The 16,450-nt window shown below is 38.4% G+C and overlaps 1 protein-coding gene across 1 annotated transcript in view; it reads right to left on the bottom strand.

Moving 5' to 3' along the window:
• ipcef1 (interaction protein for cytohesin exchange factors 1) overlaps positions 1-16,450 on the bottom strand; it is a 53,246-nt gene that overhangs the window by 12,042 nt on the left and 24,754 nt on the right. The window contains exons 13-19 of the mRNA XM_067416958.1: positions 16,247-16,283; positions 15,797-15,966; positions 11,269-11,342; positions 8,084-8,155; positions 4,224-4,285; positions 4,002-4,096; positions 1,761-1,911 (exon numbers count right to left, since the gene is read on the bottom strand). Of these exons, the coding sequence (XP_067273059.1) occupies positions 1,761-1,911; positions 4,002-4,096; positions 4,224-4,285; positions 8,084-8,155; positions 11,269-11,342; positions 15,797-15,966; positions 16,247-16,283 (661 nt within the window). The remainder of the gene's footprint in view (positions 1-1,760; positions 1,912-4,001; positions 4,097-4,223; positions 4,286-8,083; positions 8,156-11,268; positions 11,343-15,796; positions 15,967-16,246; positions 16,284-16,450) is intronic.

The raw sequence follows: 16,450 nt of genomic DNA, 5'->3' as shown, positions 1-16,450 counted from the left end.
AGAAAGATGCATGTGTACAGATTGTATCAGTATATTGGATCTGTGCATTCAGTCTTAAAGGTGCGGTATGCAGGATTGATAGGTTCAAATGAGTATTGCAGTCCCAATTTTAAATATTGGAGTTGTTTCCCCCACCCCTGCCTCCTCAGACTGCCTGTCCTCAGCTTAAGGACGCAAAACAGAAGTGAGCGCAATTGACAATGAAAGCCACGCAGTACGTTGATCTGTGTTTTAAAGGGGTGGTTCCGTGTTTTTTTTTAGGCTTGGTTGTGTTTATGGGTCGCAGTATAACATTTCTTAATACATTTTTTTTTTTTAAACGCTGTATTTTTCTTACATTTGACCTTTATTCCACACCGCTGTCTCCATTGTCCTTTAAACGGCTCTTTTGCTTCCTGCTTCCATGAAGCCCAGCCCTCCGAAAAACACAATGGTCTTAGATTGGTTAGATGGCCAAATGTAGTGTCATGTATTTTTATTGGCTGAAGTGCCAAGCACAGGTTGTCCAGAAACACCACGCCCCTTACCATTACAGGCAGAAGTCACAGTGTTTATGTTAAAAGCAAGGGTTTATGATGTCACCAACCCGAGAAGAAGCTTGTTGTAGTCCAAACCGTCCGTTTTTGTAGGCAATAAACTGCTATAACTTTAAAAGACAATATCTCCATTTGCATTGAACTTTCAGGGCTGTAACTTTGCAGATACTGTTTATGCTCAAGCAGCAACATTACACACTAACTAAAGTTAAAAAAGTGAAATCGCATACAATCACCCCTTTATTACATTCATAGAGATTTTTAGATGCATGCCGAGGCTTTTCAGGTCGAGTAGAATCTGCAATGTTTATTTGCTGGCTTCCATGGCTGCAATATGATGCGTTTTCCACCAGCTGGCAACCCGTGGTGTCGAAATACTATTGGGTAAATTGGGAACGCAGGTTTCAAAAAAGAATAACTGGCTGTAGCATTGTTTTTCTGAGAAACAAGTGCGGGTGAATTTAGCATGTATCCTATATATCTGCAAGCATATGGAATTTTTATGCTTTAGTAAAATGAAAAACTTACATACAGCACCTTTAAAGTGACAGCCTAATATACCTGCTGCTGTCTGCAATTTTAATGTTAAACACACTCGCTGCTCTTGACTGAATAACTTTTGTAAATTTAATAAGGATACATCTGTTTGATTTATACAGTGAAGACTAGGCAGTGTTATTTTACATTTGATTAGCCTACTTTATTCAGTTTCTGTACCTGAAAAACCTAGCTGATAAGCACTGTTTATTTCACATGCATAATTTATTTGTGCTATTTCTTGTAATTTTCTTATTTTTTTCTTGTTTTAACTGTCATCTAAAATATTGGTGTCAAACTGCCTGTTTTGCATAACATGTTTTTTTATGGCAAGATTTTTTTTTTATTGCAGGTAAATTTCACTGGTCATTACCACGTATGGCTAGAGGCGGTCATATCCGACTGTATTTGCCAGTGTGACGTCACATATCCCGCAACGTCAAAGAAATATTGTCAACAGCAGCTCAACCTATCGTGTCACTTCCAAAGATTTGCATTAAATTGTGATTCAATATGGACTACTTTTACAATGTTTTTATAAACTTCTTGAAAATTTTGATCAGGTTTCATTTAAAATAGGTGGGGAAATTATGACAACATTTATTTTTGGGTGAACTCTCTCTTTAAACGTTTTTTTTTAAAGTTAGCTTTGTACAATGTAGCACTCTCATTCCAGTCTTCACTCACTGTCATTTCCTTTGAATTGCTGTATTTTGAGGATGGGGTCTTCCTCTGAGCTGATCTCCTGCCACGACTCACTGTCTGGGCTTTGAGTCTCTGTGCGTTTACACAAGTCCTGCCATGGAGAGGAAGAGGAGGAGGGAGGCGGGAGACAACCCTGAGATATCCACACACAAAAATATTTCATATAACAGCAATCCTTCAAAATCTCATATAAATAACATTTCAACAAAGAAACTTGTGACAATATGAAAAAAAAAAAAACTATAGCTTTTTCTAACTAATTCTTAGATGCTATTCAAAAGTTTGGGGTTGTTAAGATTTTTTTTTATATCTTGGAATAAAGTCTTATGCTCACTAAGGCATTATATATATATGTGTGTGTGTGTGTGTGTGTGTGTGTGTGTGTGTGTGTGTGTGTGTGTGTGTGAGTGAGTGAGTGAGTGAGTGAGTGAGTGAGTGAGTGAGTGAGTGAGTGAGTGAGAGAGAGAGAGAGAGAGAGAGAGAGAGAGAGAGAGAGAGAGAGAGAGAGAGAGAGAGAGAGAGAGAGAGAGAGAGAGAGAGAGAGAGAGAGAGAGAGAGAGAGAGAGAGAGAGAGAGAGAGAGAGAGAGAGAGAGATTATAAATGTTTTTACTGTCATGTTTTTAGCATCTGTAAAACTGCATTCTACCATCTTAAAAATATATCTAAATTACGGCACATGCTTTCAATGCAAAATGCTGAACAGTTAGTACATGCGTTCATGAGCTCAAGGCTAGATTATTGTAATGCTCTACTGGGTGGTTGCCCTGCTTGCCTAATTAAACAAACTCCAGCTAGTCCAAAACGCAGCAGCTCGAGTTCTTACAAGAACCAGGAAGTACGATCATATTAGCCCAGTTCTGTCAACACTGCACTGGCTCCCTATTAAACATCGCATACATTTTAAAATCTTGCTTATTACTTATAAAGCACTAAATGGTTTAGCTCCCCGGTACTTAAGCGAGCTCTTAACGCGTTATACTCCATCACGTCTATTGCGGTCTCAAAACTCTGGCCAGTTGATAATACCTAGAATATCTAAATCAACTGCAGGCGGTCGATCCTTTTCCTATTTAGCAACTCAACTCTGGAGCAGTCTTCCTAGCATTGTTCGGGAAGCAGACACACTCTGTCAGTTTAAATCTAGATTAAAAACACATCTCTTTACTATGGCATACACATAGAACATTTTTAACTTTCATTATTCAAATCAATTGACTGATTGTTAGGCTGCATTAACTAGGTCAGCCGGAACTGGGAACACTTCCCATAACACCTGATGTACTCGTTACATCATAAAAATAGTGGCATCTACGCTAATGTTAGTCTCTCTGTTTATCCCGAGGTTTACTGCAGTCGGCCAGATCCAGGCCGTGTCCGGATCAGATGGTGGACCTGCGTCTGGACATGACCAACACATCCTGGAGTGTCTGCAATTGGTGTCTCCTCTGAATTTGCCTCACCGGCACATTATCCTCAATAAACCCGTCTCCGGCGCAATAACTCCGATCTTTCAAGTATTCATATTCTTGTGTAATTGACGCGCCATCCTAAATAAACCCGTCTCTTGCGTGATACCCAAAATTTAATCTAATATGATTTATGACCTGCAAGGTTGCCAGAATAATAATTATACACTGTTTAATAATAGGGCAGAGGAGAACTGGCACCCCGACTGAGTCTGGTTTCTCCTAATGTTTATTTTTCTCCATCATGCCCTGATGGAGTTTTGGTTCCTTGCCACTGTCGCCTTTGGCCTGGCTTGCTCAGTTGGGGACACTTAAATTATGATCCAAGTTATTCAACTAAATATACAAATAAAATGTATTAATTTGGTCATATTTAAGTCTATAAACTAGCGAAATTAAACTAGCCAAATCAAATTTTGTTGCAATGTTGTCCTGTTTAACACTGTGAAGCTGCTTTGAAACAATCGTCATTGTAAAAGCACTATATAAATAAAGTTGATTGATTGATTGACTTTTGATTAAATGTAATGTCTGCTTTCTGAATAATCTGACCCTGCATTTTTGAATGGAAGTTTATGCGCAAATGCATCATATGCATTCATCTGACCAACTAGGTTGTTTCACCTAGTTTTACATTCAACAGCCAACAAATATAAACCGCAATGAGGACGCCAGCATTAGGGGAGATATATTTTGGTGTTAAACACTTATGGTTAGCAGTCTATTCACATGTCTGGACAAAGTGTGGTCACTCACATGCAGAGAGCCAGGGGTCAGCTGATCCATGTACTCCACAGACAACTCAGAGGCGTCTGCTTCATCATCATCATCGCTCTCTTCACTGTAGCACTCTATATTCACAGACATATTCAGTCAGTCACAATATGACAATGCAGCTATTTAAGAGTCAGGTTTGCCTTTACTCAAAAATTAACTGGGCTTCTGCGTGTGTGTGGTGTGAAAACTGTAAATCTTTACCTCCGTTGGTTGAGTCTGTAGGCTCAGGTTCATTTGAAGCCTGGGTGAGTTTAGACAGCCATCTAGGTAAAAAAAAAAAAAAACACATTTATTACAGTAAACCTCCCCTTATCAGATCTGTGAAATGATAGTAATGGATCATTATGTGTGTCGTCTGCCCACAGTTTAGTAGCAGCACACCCACAGTTTTCCACTCCAGGTTTATCTCAGTATGTTTTCAACAAACCATTACAGGAAAGTTTTACAAAAAAAGATATTTCTGTCAACATTTACTCACACTTGATCAAAACCCATATGATTTTTTTTTCTCCATGCAACGAAGAGGGAATCATTTTGATGAATCACTACTAGTGTAGTTAGTTCAAAGGTTACCAGTATAATTAACAGCATTATCTGGGAGAGAATTAAAAAAAAAAAAACTTTTATTCAATAATGCATTACATTTTTCAAAAGTTATGGTATGATACAGTAAGTAAATGTTGCGTCCAGAAAAATATTAAGCAAAAACTGTTTTCAACTGAGATGATGAAAGAATGATTTATGAAGCATCATGTGACACAAATCTGGAGTAATAACGCTGAAAATTCAGCTTTGCCATCACAGGAATAAATTACATTTTGAAATATATTACAATTTATAATAACTTTTTTAGATTTCATAATATTACTGTTGTTTCTTTTGATCAAATAAGTGCATAAGATCAAGCAAAATTCATACAATAATCAGACAAATAAATCAGAATTGACATCCAAATAATTTATTTAAATCAACAGCTTCTGAACTAATCCGAATCAGGAAATCTGTATCGATAGGCTCTACCTAACAAGTTTAAATATGCGCATATGCAAATTAACTTATGAACTGCACAGGACAGGAATGTTTTTAGCAAATTACTGCTCAGCTTTGTGTAAGGAACAGACAAATATGTATTGTATGCCTATAGAAGATTTGAAATACAGCAAAAGTAGTTTTTAACTAATGTAGTTAACTTATGACCATTATTCTAATGTGTTACCCATAGTAACACATTAGAATAATGGTCATAAATTAACTACATTAGTTAAAAACTAATAATGAACTGCACTTATAAAGCATTTATTTATCTTTGTTAATGTTGATTTCAACATTTACTAATACATGATTCAAATAATTTTTAACCTTAGTTAATGCACTGTGAACTAACACGAGCAAACCATAAACAGTTGGATGTATACTAACGTTAACAAAGATGAACAAATACAAGAACAGATGTACTGCTCATGGTTAGTTCATGTTAGTTAATAAATTAACTAATGACCATTATTCTAAACTGTTACCAGTATATGAACTACTTTTATGGAGGTTTTTTCGTAGTTTGTCTCCATTGACTTTCACTGTATGCAAAAGAGAACTGAACATTCTCCCGTCCTGTCGGGATATAAATATATTAACTCCAATAACTCCGATCTTACATGTATTCATACTCTTGTGTAATCGACGCCCCATCCTAAATAAACCTGTCTCTTCCGGGATACCCTGAAATTTTGAATATTCCGATCTAATATGTTTTCTGGCCTGTAAAGGTGCCAGAATAATAATCATACACGGTGTATTAATAGGCCAGAGGAGAACTGGCACGCCGACTGAGTCTGGTTTCTCCCAAGGTTTATTTTTCTCCATCATGCCCTGATGGAGTTTTGGTTCCTTTCCACTGTCACCTTTGGCTTGGTTTGCTCAGTTGGAGACATGGGCGTAGGAAGCAAATAAAAAGTGGGTGGGTTAGTAGCGGCTAAGATAAAGTATGATAGGTGGGGAATTTTTTTTGCGGGGGGTCTGGGGGTTCTCCCCCGGGAAAAAAAATGATTTCATAGATGTGATTTCCTGCATTATGGTGCGTTTTAGGCCATATCCCTTTCCTATACCAAAAAGACCTCAAACCAGTCAATACCAATAGTCTAATAAAAAGACTATATTCATTTAACTGCCATAGAAATCAACAGTTTCACAGATAATAATAATGAACAAGTTGCATGTTTTTTATGCTCTGTATCCAGACAGAAAAAGTGCTGTTTACAAAACGATTGATTGGGCCAGACAAAATTACAGAAATCACAAAATTATTTACCGTGGCAGTAGAGTAGGGGAAAGACACATGGCACTAAGTTGACGCATATCGCAAGCATATGTTCGAATCCGCCTTTTGCCACACTCGCTCTACTCCCTTTCCCCATCACATATCAGATAGGAAAGGTATTTATTTTCAATAAAAAAATAGAAAATATTAGAAATGGGGAAATAATGCGTTTAACAGGTGTTTAATAATAAGTTTCTCGGTTAAGGGGTAGTCAATGTAAGCAGATGTGCTGAATTTGAGACGATAAAAGTGAGTGGGTCCAATATCATTGGTCTTAAAAAGTGGGTGGGTCTTGTCCCACCCACACACAATGGTTCCGACGCCCATGGTTGGGGACACTAAAATTATGATTAAAGTTATTCAACTAATTATACAAATAAAATCTATTAGGTTTTATTTAATTCTATAAACTATAATACTGATCTGCCAACATTGTCGCTATATGATAAATTAAAATAAGCTGATAACATCACTGTTTTCTCCAGTACAGCCAAATCTAATTTTGTTGCAATATTATCCTGTTTGACACTGTGAAGCTGCTTTGACACAATCGTGATTGTAAAAGCGCTATATAAATAAAGCTGATTGATTGATTGATTGATTGAAATAAGAAAAATCTATCAATTGTGAAAGAAACCTTAAAGGGTTAGTTCACCCAAAACTGAATATTTTGTCATTAATTACTTAACCTAATGTTGTTCGACACCCGTAAGGCCTCTGTTCATCTTCAGAACACAAATTAAGATATTTTTGTTGAAATCCAATGGCTCAGAAAGGCCTTCATTGACACCAATGTCATTTTCCTCTCTCAAGACATCATTACAAAGCCCAGCTCACTACAATGGCTCTACAATAATTTTATGAAGCGACAAGAATAGTTTTTGTGCTCAAAAAAAACCTTAAATAGCAACTTGTAGCAATGGGCCGATTTCAAAACAAAGTTTAGAACGTGATGAATCAGTGAATCGATTCATGGATCGCCTGTGTCACGTGATTTCCGCAGTTTGACACGCGATCTGAATCATGAATCAATACGCTGATTCATAACGGTTAAAATTTGTTTTGAATCGCCCTTCACTATACAAATCGTTATTTAGTTTTTTGGCGTACAAAAACTAATTATCGTTGCTTCATAAAAATATTGTAGAATCACTGTAGTGAGATGGACTTTGTAACAATGTTTTAGTGCCTTTTATGGGTCTTGAGAGAGTAAATGACATTGGTGTCAATGAAGGCCTTTCTGAGCCATCAGATTTCAACAAAAATATCTTCATTTGTGTTCCGAAGATGAACGGTGTCTTATGGTCTTATGGGTGTCGAACAACATTAGGATAAGTAATTAATGACAGAATTTTTGGGTGAACCAACCTTTTAAATAAACATTTTATAAAATACTTCAAATCGAGCACATACATTTGAACACATGACATCAGAAAATGCTCAGTTGAGGAGTCCAAACTATACTTTAGTACCGGAGGTCTGCAAAACCCTGCATTTACAAATCTTCATCAAATGTGCTTACTTGCATAGTGTGCATTACAGAGAGCTTTGGTCACAGCTAAGTGTCAAGGCAGTCTGCCACACTGAAATGCAAAGTCACCACCCAATCAAAAACATGCTCCACATGTATGCGCAAGTGCTACATGACAACTAAAAAGGGTAAGGGTTGGTTTTTTTTCACGAAACTGTAGCATCTCTGACCACACTTGCACACAAATGAATTCATTTTATGTCTTTCCACACTCACTTGTTCATGTCTTTCATGTTCTCAGCTGCAAAGTAGAGTGTCACCATGTGGAGGTGGCTTGCTTTCATTGCACTGAAAAAGAAGAACGAAACTGAATGCAAATAAAAACATACACAACCCCAGCAGTTCTCATGGATGATATCTTTTGGGATGTGTGGATGGCGTAGTGGAAGCATTAAAGAAAAAATAATATTTATAAGATGCCAAAGTTGGTCTCCTCTCTTATCTACATCCAATCATAGTGATCAAGCTAAAAACTGTTACTGTATGTCCTCAAGAAGGAAGTCTCTACACAGCGGCTGAGACCACACACTTAGAGCAGACAGTTTCCTGTGTTGAGCACATATTGAGTGGGGTAAAAATGACAAATTCCAGTGCGAAAAAAAAAAAAATTCTGATTTGCAGATTTTTGCAAACCCACAACCATTTTAACTATGATGTTCTTAGTAGTTGCCAGGGTGTTTTGTTGCTGTTATTAGAGTGTTTTGGGTGGTGGTGATGTACTTTTAATGCACTGCAATGGCTGATAGTGTGGTCTGGGTGCTTTCTATGACAATGCAAGTTGTTTACTAAAATAGATATGTACACCTACATGCCACATTCGACCGTTCCAGAAATGTCGACGTGTCTGCCATCTTGAAACAGTCAACATTTCAGATGCAGTTAAAAAAATAATAATAATAATAAATATAAATATTATATATATATATTATATATTTCTGGTTGTAAAGTTTCTGGTTGTAAAAACCACAGAGATTTAAATTACTGAAAAAATGGGATACGCTCTTACAGGTGAGAAGGAGTTTGTTTCGGTTTACAGGTTTGAAAACTATGGTGAATTAATTGTGTTGTATTGTGTTAAGTCCATTGTAGATATAGACATTCAGACATGCATTTAACTATGGTTGCAGACGCACAATCAACTTTTTCTCAAGCATTCGCACTGGCTGTGGTCTGAGTGTTTTTAAATGTGTTAATGCTGCTACGGTTTTCTGGGTGGTTTTAAAGCCGCCACTAAGCCTGTCCGTGTTTTTAAATGTGTTAATGCTGCTATGGTATTCCGGGTCGTTGATAAGGCATTGCTAGGTGGTTTCTCCAGACTTGCTATATGCTATATTGTTGGTACACTGTAAAAAAAAAAAGTGTTGGTTTAACTTAAAAAAGTAAGTACCCTGGTTGCCTTAAAATTGAGTTTATTGACATAAAAAAATTGAGTTGATACAATAAAGGAAATGTGTTTAATAAATAGAAACTCTAAATATTATTGAATCTGAACCACATACATTTTTTTTTGATAAATCATAAAAATAGCACTATTTGGCATGTTTCACTGCGTTATCAGGAATATAACGCACACAATTACCCAATATGCTTACAAAATCTTTTAATAATATTTTAATAAAGGTTGTCGAATCTCAAAAAATGTTCATTGTATTAAAGGTGCACTATGTAGTATTTTTGCAGTAAAATATCCAAAAAGCACTAGGCCAGTGTTATATATTTTGTTCAGTTGAGTACTTACAAATCCCAAATGTTTCCAACTATTTGTAAATTGTGAGAAAATTGCTATTTTAACTAAGTACCGGGTCGTTTCAGCGTTTGAGCGAGTCGCCTGTCACTCGAGTCATATCTGCGTTACCCCCGGTTTTATTCTGCAGAAGCGCTTTTCTCTTATGTTACATCAGCGCCGAGCGAACGCACAGAGTAACATCATAACATAATTTTAAACACACTTAAATGTATCTAATATGATAAACAGAGCTGCTGGCTTTACCTTATAGTCATGACCGGAAAAGGCGGAAGTGCGCGCGCCCGGCTACTGTGTCCCGTCCCGTCATAATAAAAGTCCCGGTACTCGCGAGCCGTGTGCTTGTATAACAAACACTCCAGCGGCTGTGATCAGCTCCACAACACTCGGTCCTGCTCTGCTTTACACTACAGTAACGTTAATAACTGCATCCATGAACATTATTTCTGCCCGAGTCCTATTTTCCACCGGCTGTGAGGTGAAGACCACATTTCCCAAGATACTGCGCTCACACTTGGCGTCATCAAACTACGCCTTTATTTTGAATAGGCGCCCTCCAGGGAATGGAAAGTTGCATAGTGCACCTTTAAAGGTCCCGTTCTTCGCGATCCCATCTTTCAAACTTTAGTTAGTGTGTAATGTTGCTGTTAGAGCATAAATAATACCTGTAAAATTATAAAGATCAGAGTTCAATGCCAAGCGAGATATTTTATTTAACAGAATTTCCCTTTCAAAGCCTACAGCGAACGGCCGGTTTGGACTTCACCCCTGCACTTCCTGCAGGAATGACGTTACTAGAACCGTTTGTTGACTAACCCTCCACCCACAAGAACACGCAAAATAGGGGGCGTGGTCTTGTTGCTCTCTGACATGGAGAAGAGCGCGCATTCAGCGCTTGCATCTCCCCGTTATGGTAAGAGGTGAGACCTATCCGGGCAAAGTGCGCTAAGCTACTGTCCAATCAAAACACGGGAAGCGCTGGCCCAATCAGAACTCGTTACGTATTTCTGAAGGAGGGACTTCATAGAACAAGGAAATCATCAGGCCGTTTTTAGGACAGAGAAAACAGCGCTGTACAGATAAGTAAGTTGCGTGAAAAATACTGTGTTTTATTACACGCAAAACATGAACTCACGTTATATTGCACACTGTAAACATAATCAAGGCTTCAAAAACACACAAAAAACTGGACCTTTAACTCAACATTTTAATTTCAATTAACTCAAAATTAAGGCAACTAGGTAACTTTTTTTCCTAAATATTTTTTTACAGTGTAGGAGATTACTTACTTGTCCAGGCAAGAAGAGCTAACCATCTCCCTATGATACTCTGGGCCCTTTCTGGAACAGTTCTGTTCATTTTATCATCCCCAGGGGAAACTCATAAATCATGAATCATAAAAATGTTTAAACGTATAATTAATTTGCATTGGGCAAGTTTCACACAAGAGTAATACCTATGGTTAGGAATTTGCAAGTATTATATGTTGCCAAGTATGAGCAATATATAGCTATATAGCTAGCAAACTGCACTACCATCCATCATGCAGTCATTTCACAAAGAAATGCACTGACATGATGCAAAAGGCATGTGGTCTTACTTGGTCAATTTTTAAAACCACTGTTTGACATCAGTCAAAAATCTAGGACAAACTCACAACTTCTTCTTGCTTTCAGTAGCCTGTTCTATGGTGAAGTCCCTCATGTTGATGTAGCCTTCGGCCTTCTCTGCCTGAAAGGACATGAAGACAAATTATTTCTAGAAAAGACCGGAGCCCTGTTGCACAAAGCTGGTCTTTAGGGGATAACCAAATACCCAAGTTTATGTTCAGTTTGAGCAAACTCTGGTTTTCAAGAAGTAGGAATGGCTTTTAGCAGTGCTCATCGGCATGATATCTTAGTACATCTGAGAAACCACTGGCACCAATGGTTTCTACGATCTACTTAAGATAGCTATGCTTATGAGAAATTAAGTCTTGCTCTGAAGAAGGTGTTGTTTTGGTTTAAATATCGCAAAACAAAACTTAACCAATCCACTGAGAGCAAAAAGATTTTTGCTGAAGCAATAAAGTCAACCCATGTTGCGTGAGAATTTTGGGTAAAAGACGAAAAGGGATCTTGTCAGGCATATTTAAAACAAGAATCATTTGAAGACATATCAAAAGACTCTAAGGATCCCTGTGCAGCCCTCAAATAATTGGGTTGCTAGGCAACGTGGGGGAGAGGACGCTGGCGTTGTCTGTTCGCCGCTTCTCCACCGACAAAAAAATCATGTTAATGTACTATTAGATTTACATTTTATTTTATTTCCTTATGTTTGTGACTAGTCTAACAGTCAGAGCTACAATTGGGACTGTTGCTGATTGCTGGCAGCCACTGAGAGGTCGTTGTTCGTCGTTTCGCCGTTTTCAACCGCTTCTCTAATGTTTACGTTTGAATTGCTGCGGTTGGTTTCTGGTTTGGACATTTGATGTTTCTCGCCGCGGGTGCTCACTGGTGGTCTCCCTTGGGCTTGGGCTGCATGGTGGCTGAAGTTTGCACCGGGCTAGCGTCATCCGGGCTCTCGTCGTCGGCGTCCGGCATGATGTTGGGATGTTCTGCTTCTCGGCTGCGCCACTGTTCCGTCCTGCATTGCGACCGTGGAGCGGCTTGGACTTCTGCGCCGGCCCCGGTGTGTCCACAGAAGTGCCCGGAGGAATGTTCTGCCTCCTGCATGGTGCTGCAGCGATCCCCATCGTTTGAATCATCATGAAGAAGACCCATCATCTGGTCTTCAGCTGTCGTGCTTCGGCGATGTCCGAAGAGAGACTTCCACCATCAGCTGTTTTCTGTCCACCATCAGCTCTTTTTCTGTTCACCATCAGCTCTGTTTCTGTTCTGTTTTCTGTGTTGGTTGATTGTTTGTAGTATTCTATATTTTTACTTATTATTCATTTTTTGTTGTTATTCCCCCCCCCTTTGTTGCACTTTGAGATTCTTCGGAATGAAAAGTGCATTATAAATAAAATCTATTATTATTATTATTATTATGTCATCGGGACACTGCCGCTGGGAGAAATCTGAAACATGGAGTGGACCACAGTGTGCTGCGGAGCTAACAGTGTGCTGCGGAGCTAACAGAGACTTCCACCATCAGCTGTTTTCTGTCCACCATCAGCTCTGTTTCTGTTCACCATCAGCTCTGTTTCTGTTCACCATCAGCTCTGTTTCTGTTCTGTTTTCTGTGTTGGTTGATTGTTTGTAGTATTCTATATTTTTACTTGTTATTCATTTTTTGTTGTTATTCCCCCCCCTCCCCTCCCCCTTTGTTGCACTTTGAGATTATTCGGAATGAAAAGTGCATTATAAATAAAATCTATTATTATTTTATTATTATTAAATAATAATTTGTAATTTTTTAATTTTATACTTGCCACCAGGGCTTGACATTAACTTTTTTGCTGACCAGCCACTGTGGCTAGTGGTGTTCCAAAGTGACTAGCCACTCTGCATTTTCACTGGCCACAATTTTGACATTGAGGCCATGGAAAGATATATTTAATATTGTCATAATTTGCAGGTGTAATAATTTAATAATTTACAGCAGGTGTATTAGGCTGCTGTCACTTTAAGACCTGATGCAGGTATATATGATAGAAAATGTGTTTGTAGTTATCAATCAGATGGCCAGATGGATTGACTGATGTGTGAATTTCAGTTATAATAATTTGTTACATTTACATTGCGCTTTTTTGGGTCCTCAAATCGCTTTACATGGAGGTAGGGAATCTCCTCCACCACCAATGTGCAGCATAGACCTGAATTATGCGACGGCAGATTAGACTGTAAAAAAATATGAACGTAGTGTCCGTGACGTAACCCATAGGATTCCGATAAGCCGTTCTGAAGTGTAAAGTATAGGGGAGGGCTGGCCGTTGCCATCTTGGCAACGCGTCATCGCGAGACACACCCGGATAACAGAAAATGGGCAAAGAGGCGGGATGTGGGCGGAGTTTGTGAGACACAATGACTATAGACTGCGGATAAAAGGCTATCCACCCGTCACTCAAAGTAACCACGCCCTTAATTATGCAGAAATATAAGGCTTTATATAATGTAAAAGAATGAGTTATAAAAAAAAAAAAAAAAAAAAAAAATGTACCCCCCCTCAGAGCTGTCTGGAAGGGTGAAATTAGCCAAATATATATACCAAATATACCAATATATACCAAAACCAAAATTTTAACCAGGCTGTAAACATGTTTTTTTTTCTGCTGTAAACATGGGAATTTTAAAGGTGCCCTAGAATGAGTTGATAAATCACTACTTATTGCTTGCAGTTGCTCCTTTCTTCAGTTTAAGACGCCGAGCGAAGCTTGCTTGAAAAGGACCGGATAAATGAACAATTTTGAAATAAATTGTTGTGGTATCCGATTATAATAAACCTCAACCATGACTGTTGACATATGAAAAGTCCTCCCGTCCCCTGCACAGCCTAAACATGACATATGTGTCATGAGAGCTGCCGTTTTTGATATCCTCAAGTGTCTTGTTTACCTGCAGTCCTGATGATTCAGCTCCGTCAGTTCCGCCTGACAACGAACATGTTCGGACATACGCAAGTGTTTAAAATGAGTCTCAAATTTAACAGTGCTGTTAAGATGAAATTTACCGGTACTGTTTGCTGAAATAACAACAATTGTAATCAACAGCACTGAAATAAAAACGTGTGATATGAAATAATCAAAACATCATAAATCATTTAAATCATAATTCATTTCTCTACCTCAAGACCGGCATTCCTGTGCATAATCAATCAATTATTTTATTGTTTTAAAGCTGTGGAGTTGTTTGTGCATTAGCCTAAATTTTAGCAAAACAATTTCAGGAACATTGCGAGTTACAGGCACATTTTTTCTCTCCCTTCTGTGCATTATAATGAAGGCTTTGTGAAACCGCACAGCTTTTCCAGCTTTTTTAATTAAATGACACCTTCTTACACCGACTACAATCACATCCATTTATTCGATCCTGTATGGCTATGAAAGGCGAATGAGCCAATCAGAGTAAGTGTGGGGCGGGGCAACACTTATAACCCCTCCCCAGGTCCAGCCTCACCACGATCTGCAGGCTGCAGCCAGGTACTTCTCATTCAGTTGTTCAAGGTCAGACACCCATGAGTGAAAACCTGAACACACTGGAGATCTGCTTTATAGTAGAAAATGTATTTGTACTTCAGATGAAACGAGACACTGACATCGTTTTTCATGTTTACTATGACAAAGCTGCTTAAATTTAAGCTATCTGTTGAATAAAGTGATATATAAATAAACATGACATGACTTTACTGGAGTTGCCATGCAATTCAAATAATTTAATTCATGTCGGGTAGCCATGATTATTTACCAGCATGGACAAGATAACGCTCTGTCATGGATGTTTTGCAGCACAAAATCTGACCAAACGGTTATGTACGGGAAATTTGCAGTAATTTTCATTCTAGCACTGTAAGATACACTTTTCATCATTGCTAAGAAATATAATGTAGCTTTCAGTAGTGAAACAGCAGAGGTTGAAAACCAGCTCCTGAATGTTTCTGTGTGCGTGCAGTTTCTTTCCTTTATAAAGTGTCCATCTCAATAAAAAAAAAAAAGCAGTGAGCGAGCGCATAAAGAAACATCTACTTCATAATACAATATTAAAAAGCTATCTTTGAGGGCAAACATGTCGCTTTTGTCTTGTGGTGGCTTGGAATTCAAAAGGGAAATCGAATATTCTGGTTTATACGTAGGTCTGATGTCCGTACATCTGATATGTATCTGATTTAAAACCACATTTGGAAGTGGCTCAGATCGGCTGTGTGGTGTAAAAAAGGTGCGGTGTAAACCTTATAATGGAAAATCAATCTGCTTGTGTGATTTTCTGTTCAACTGCACGTGTCACTCTTTCAGATGCGCACACTCCAGAGCAAATAATTAAACTCTGGTTCAAACCCACACAACCCAGCTGACAGAGAACATGTATACCGAGCGTTGTGAACCAGCGGAACCCGTTTGTCAATATTAACCTCAGATTTTGTTTAACTGGCTTTGTACAACAGGCTTCTCATTTCCAACATGAGATAAAATGATCTTTCGACGTAAACACACTTGTTCACATTTTCCATAGCGAGGCCACACATTATCAAAGGAAAACCACACAACTTACCGTGTCAGATGTGTACCAGTAGAGCGAACATTTCTTGAGCACAAACCAAAACTTTTTCCACCTCCATCCCAAGAGCCCTTTGCTTTCTTTCCTTTTGTACAACCAGCCCTGACAGTCACCCTGTCCCAGGTCTTTCACTGAGACCCTTCTGCGGCTCATCACACCATCTCCTATCACAAACAGCAAACAAACACATGCAAATAAGGCAACAACAGCACTCAACACTTAATGGTACTTTGGAACATCAATAGCAAAGATATGTATGAATAGCATCTTGTCAGCATAATTCAGTCAACAGGGTCATGTTTACATTAACAGAATCCAAGTTTATCTCTTTGTACATTGGGTGCTGGCAACAAGAAGAACATTTTACTCCTTTAGCAAGTTTAAAACATCTATAACTTATCTTGACAATAATAATCGTCTGTTACAACACTTTTTCCTGCTTACCTTGAGACTTCTCAGCAGTAATATCTTGAAGAGGATACTGAAAGAGCAAGGGAAGAGAAAGGCTGTAAATTAAGCAGTGAACTCAGCCATCAGCGCCCACAGCTCAGAGAGACAGCAGTAATAACACAGCTGCATCTAAAGAAAGCTTTCACTTCCCTGTAACACCACACATACGCCAGTAAGAGAGTTCAAGTACACGCACAC

Source organism: Pseudorasbora parva, chromosome 15 (assembly GCF_024679245.1).
Source record: "Pseudorasbora parva isolate DD20220531a chromosome 15, ASM2467924v1, whole genome shotgun sequence".
Classification (NCBI taxonomy): domain Eukaryota; kingdom Metazoa; phylum Chordata; class Actinopteri; order Cypriniformes; family Gobionidae; genus Pseudorasbora; species Pseudorasbora parva.
This window is presented reverse-complemented; position numbering and strand designations above follow the sequence as displayed.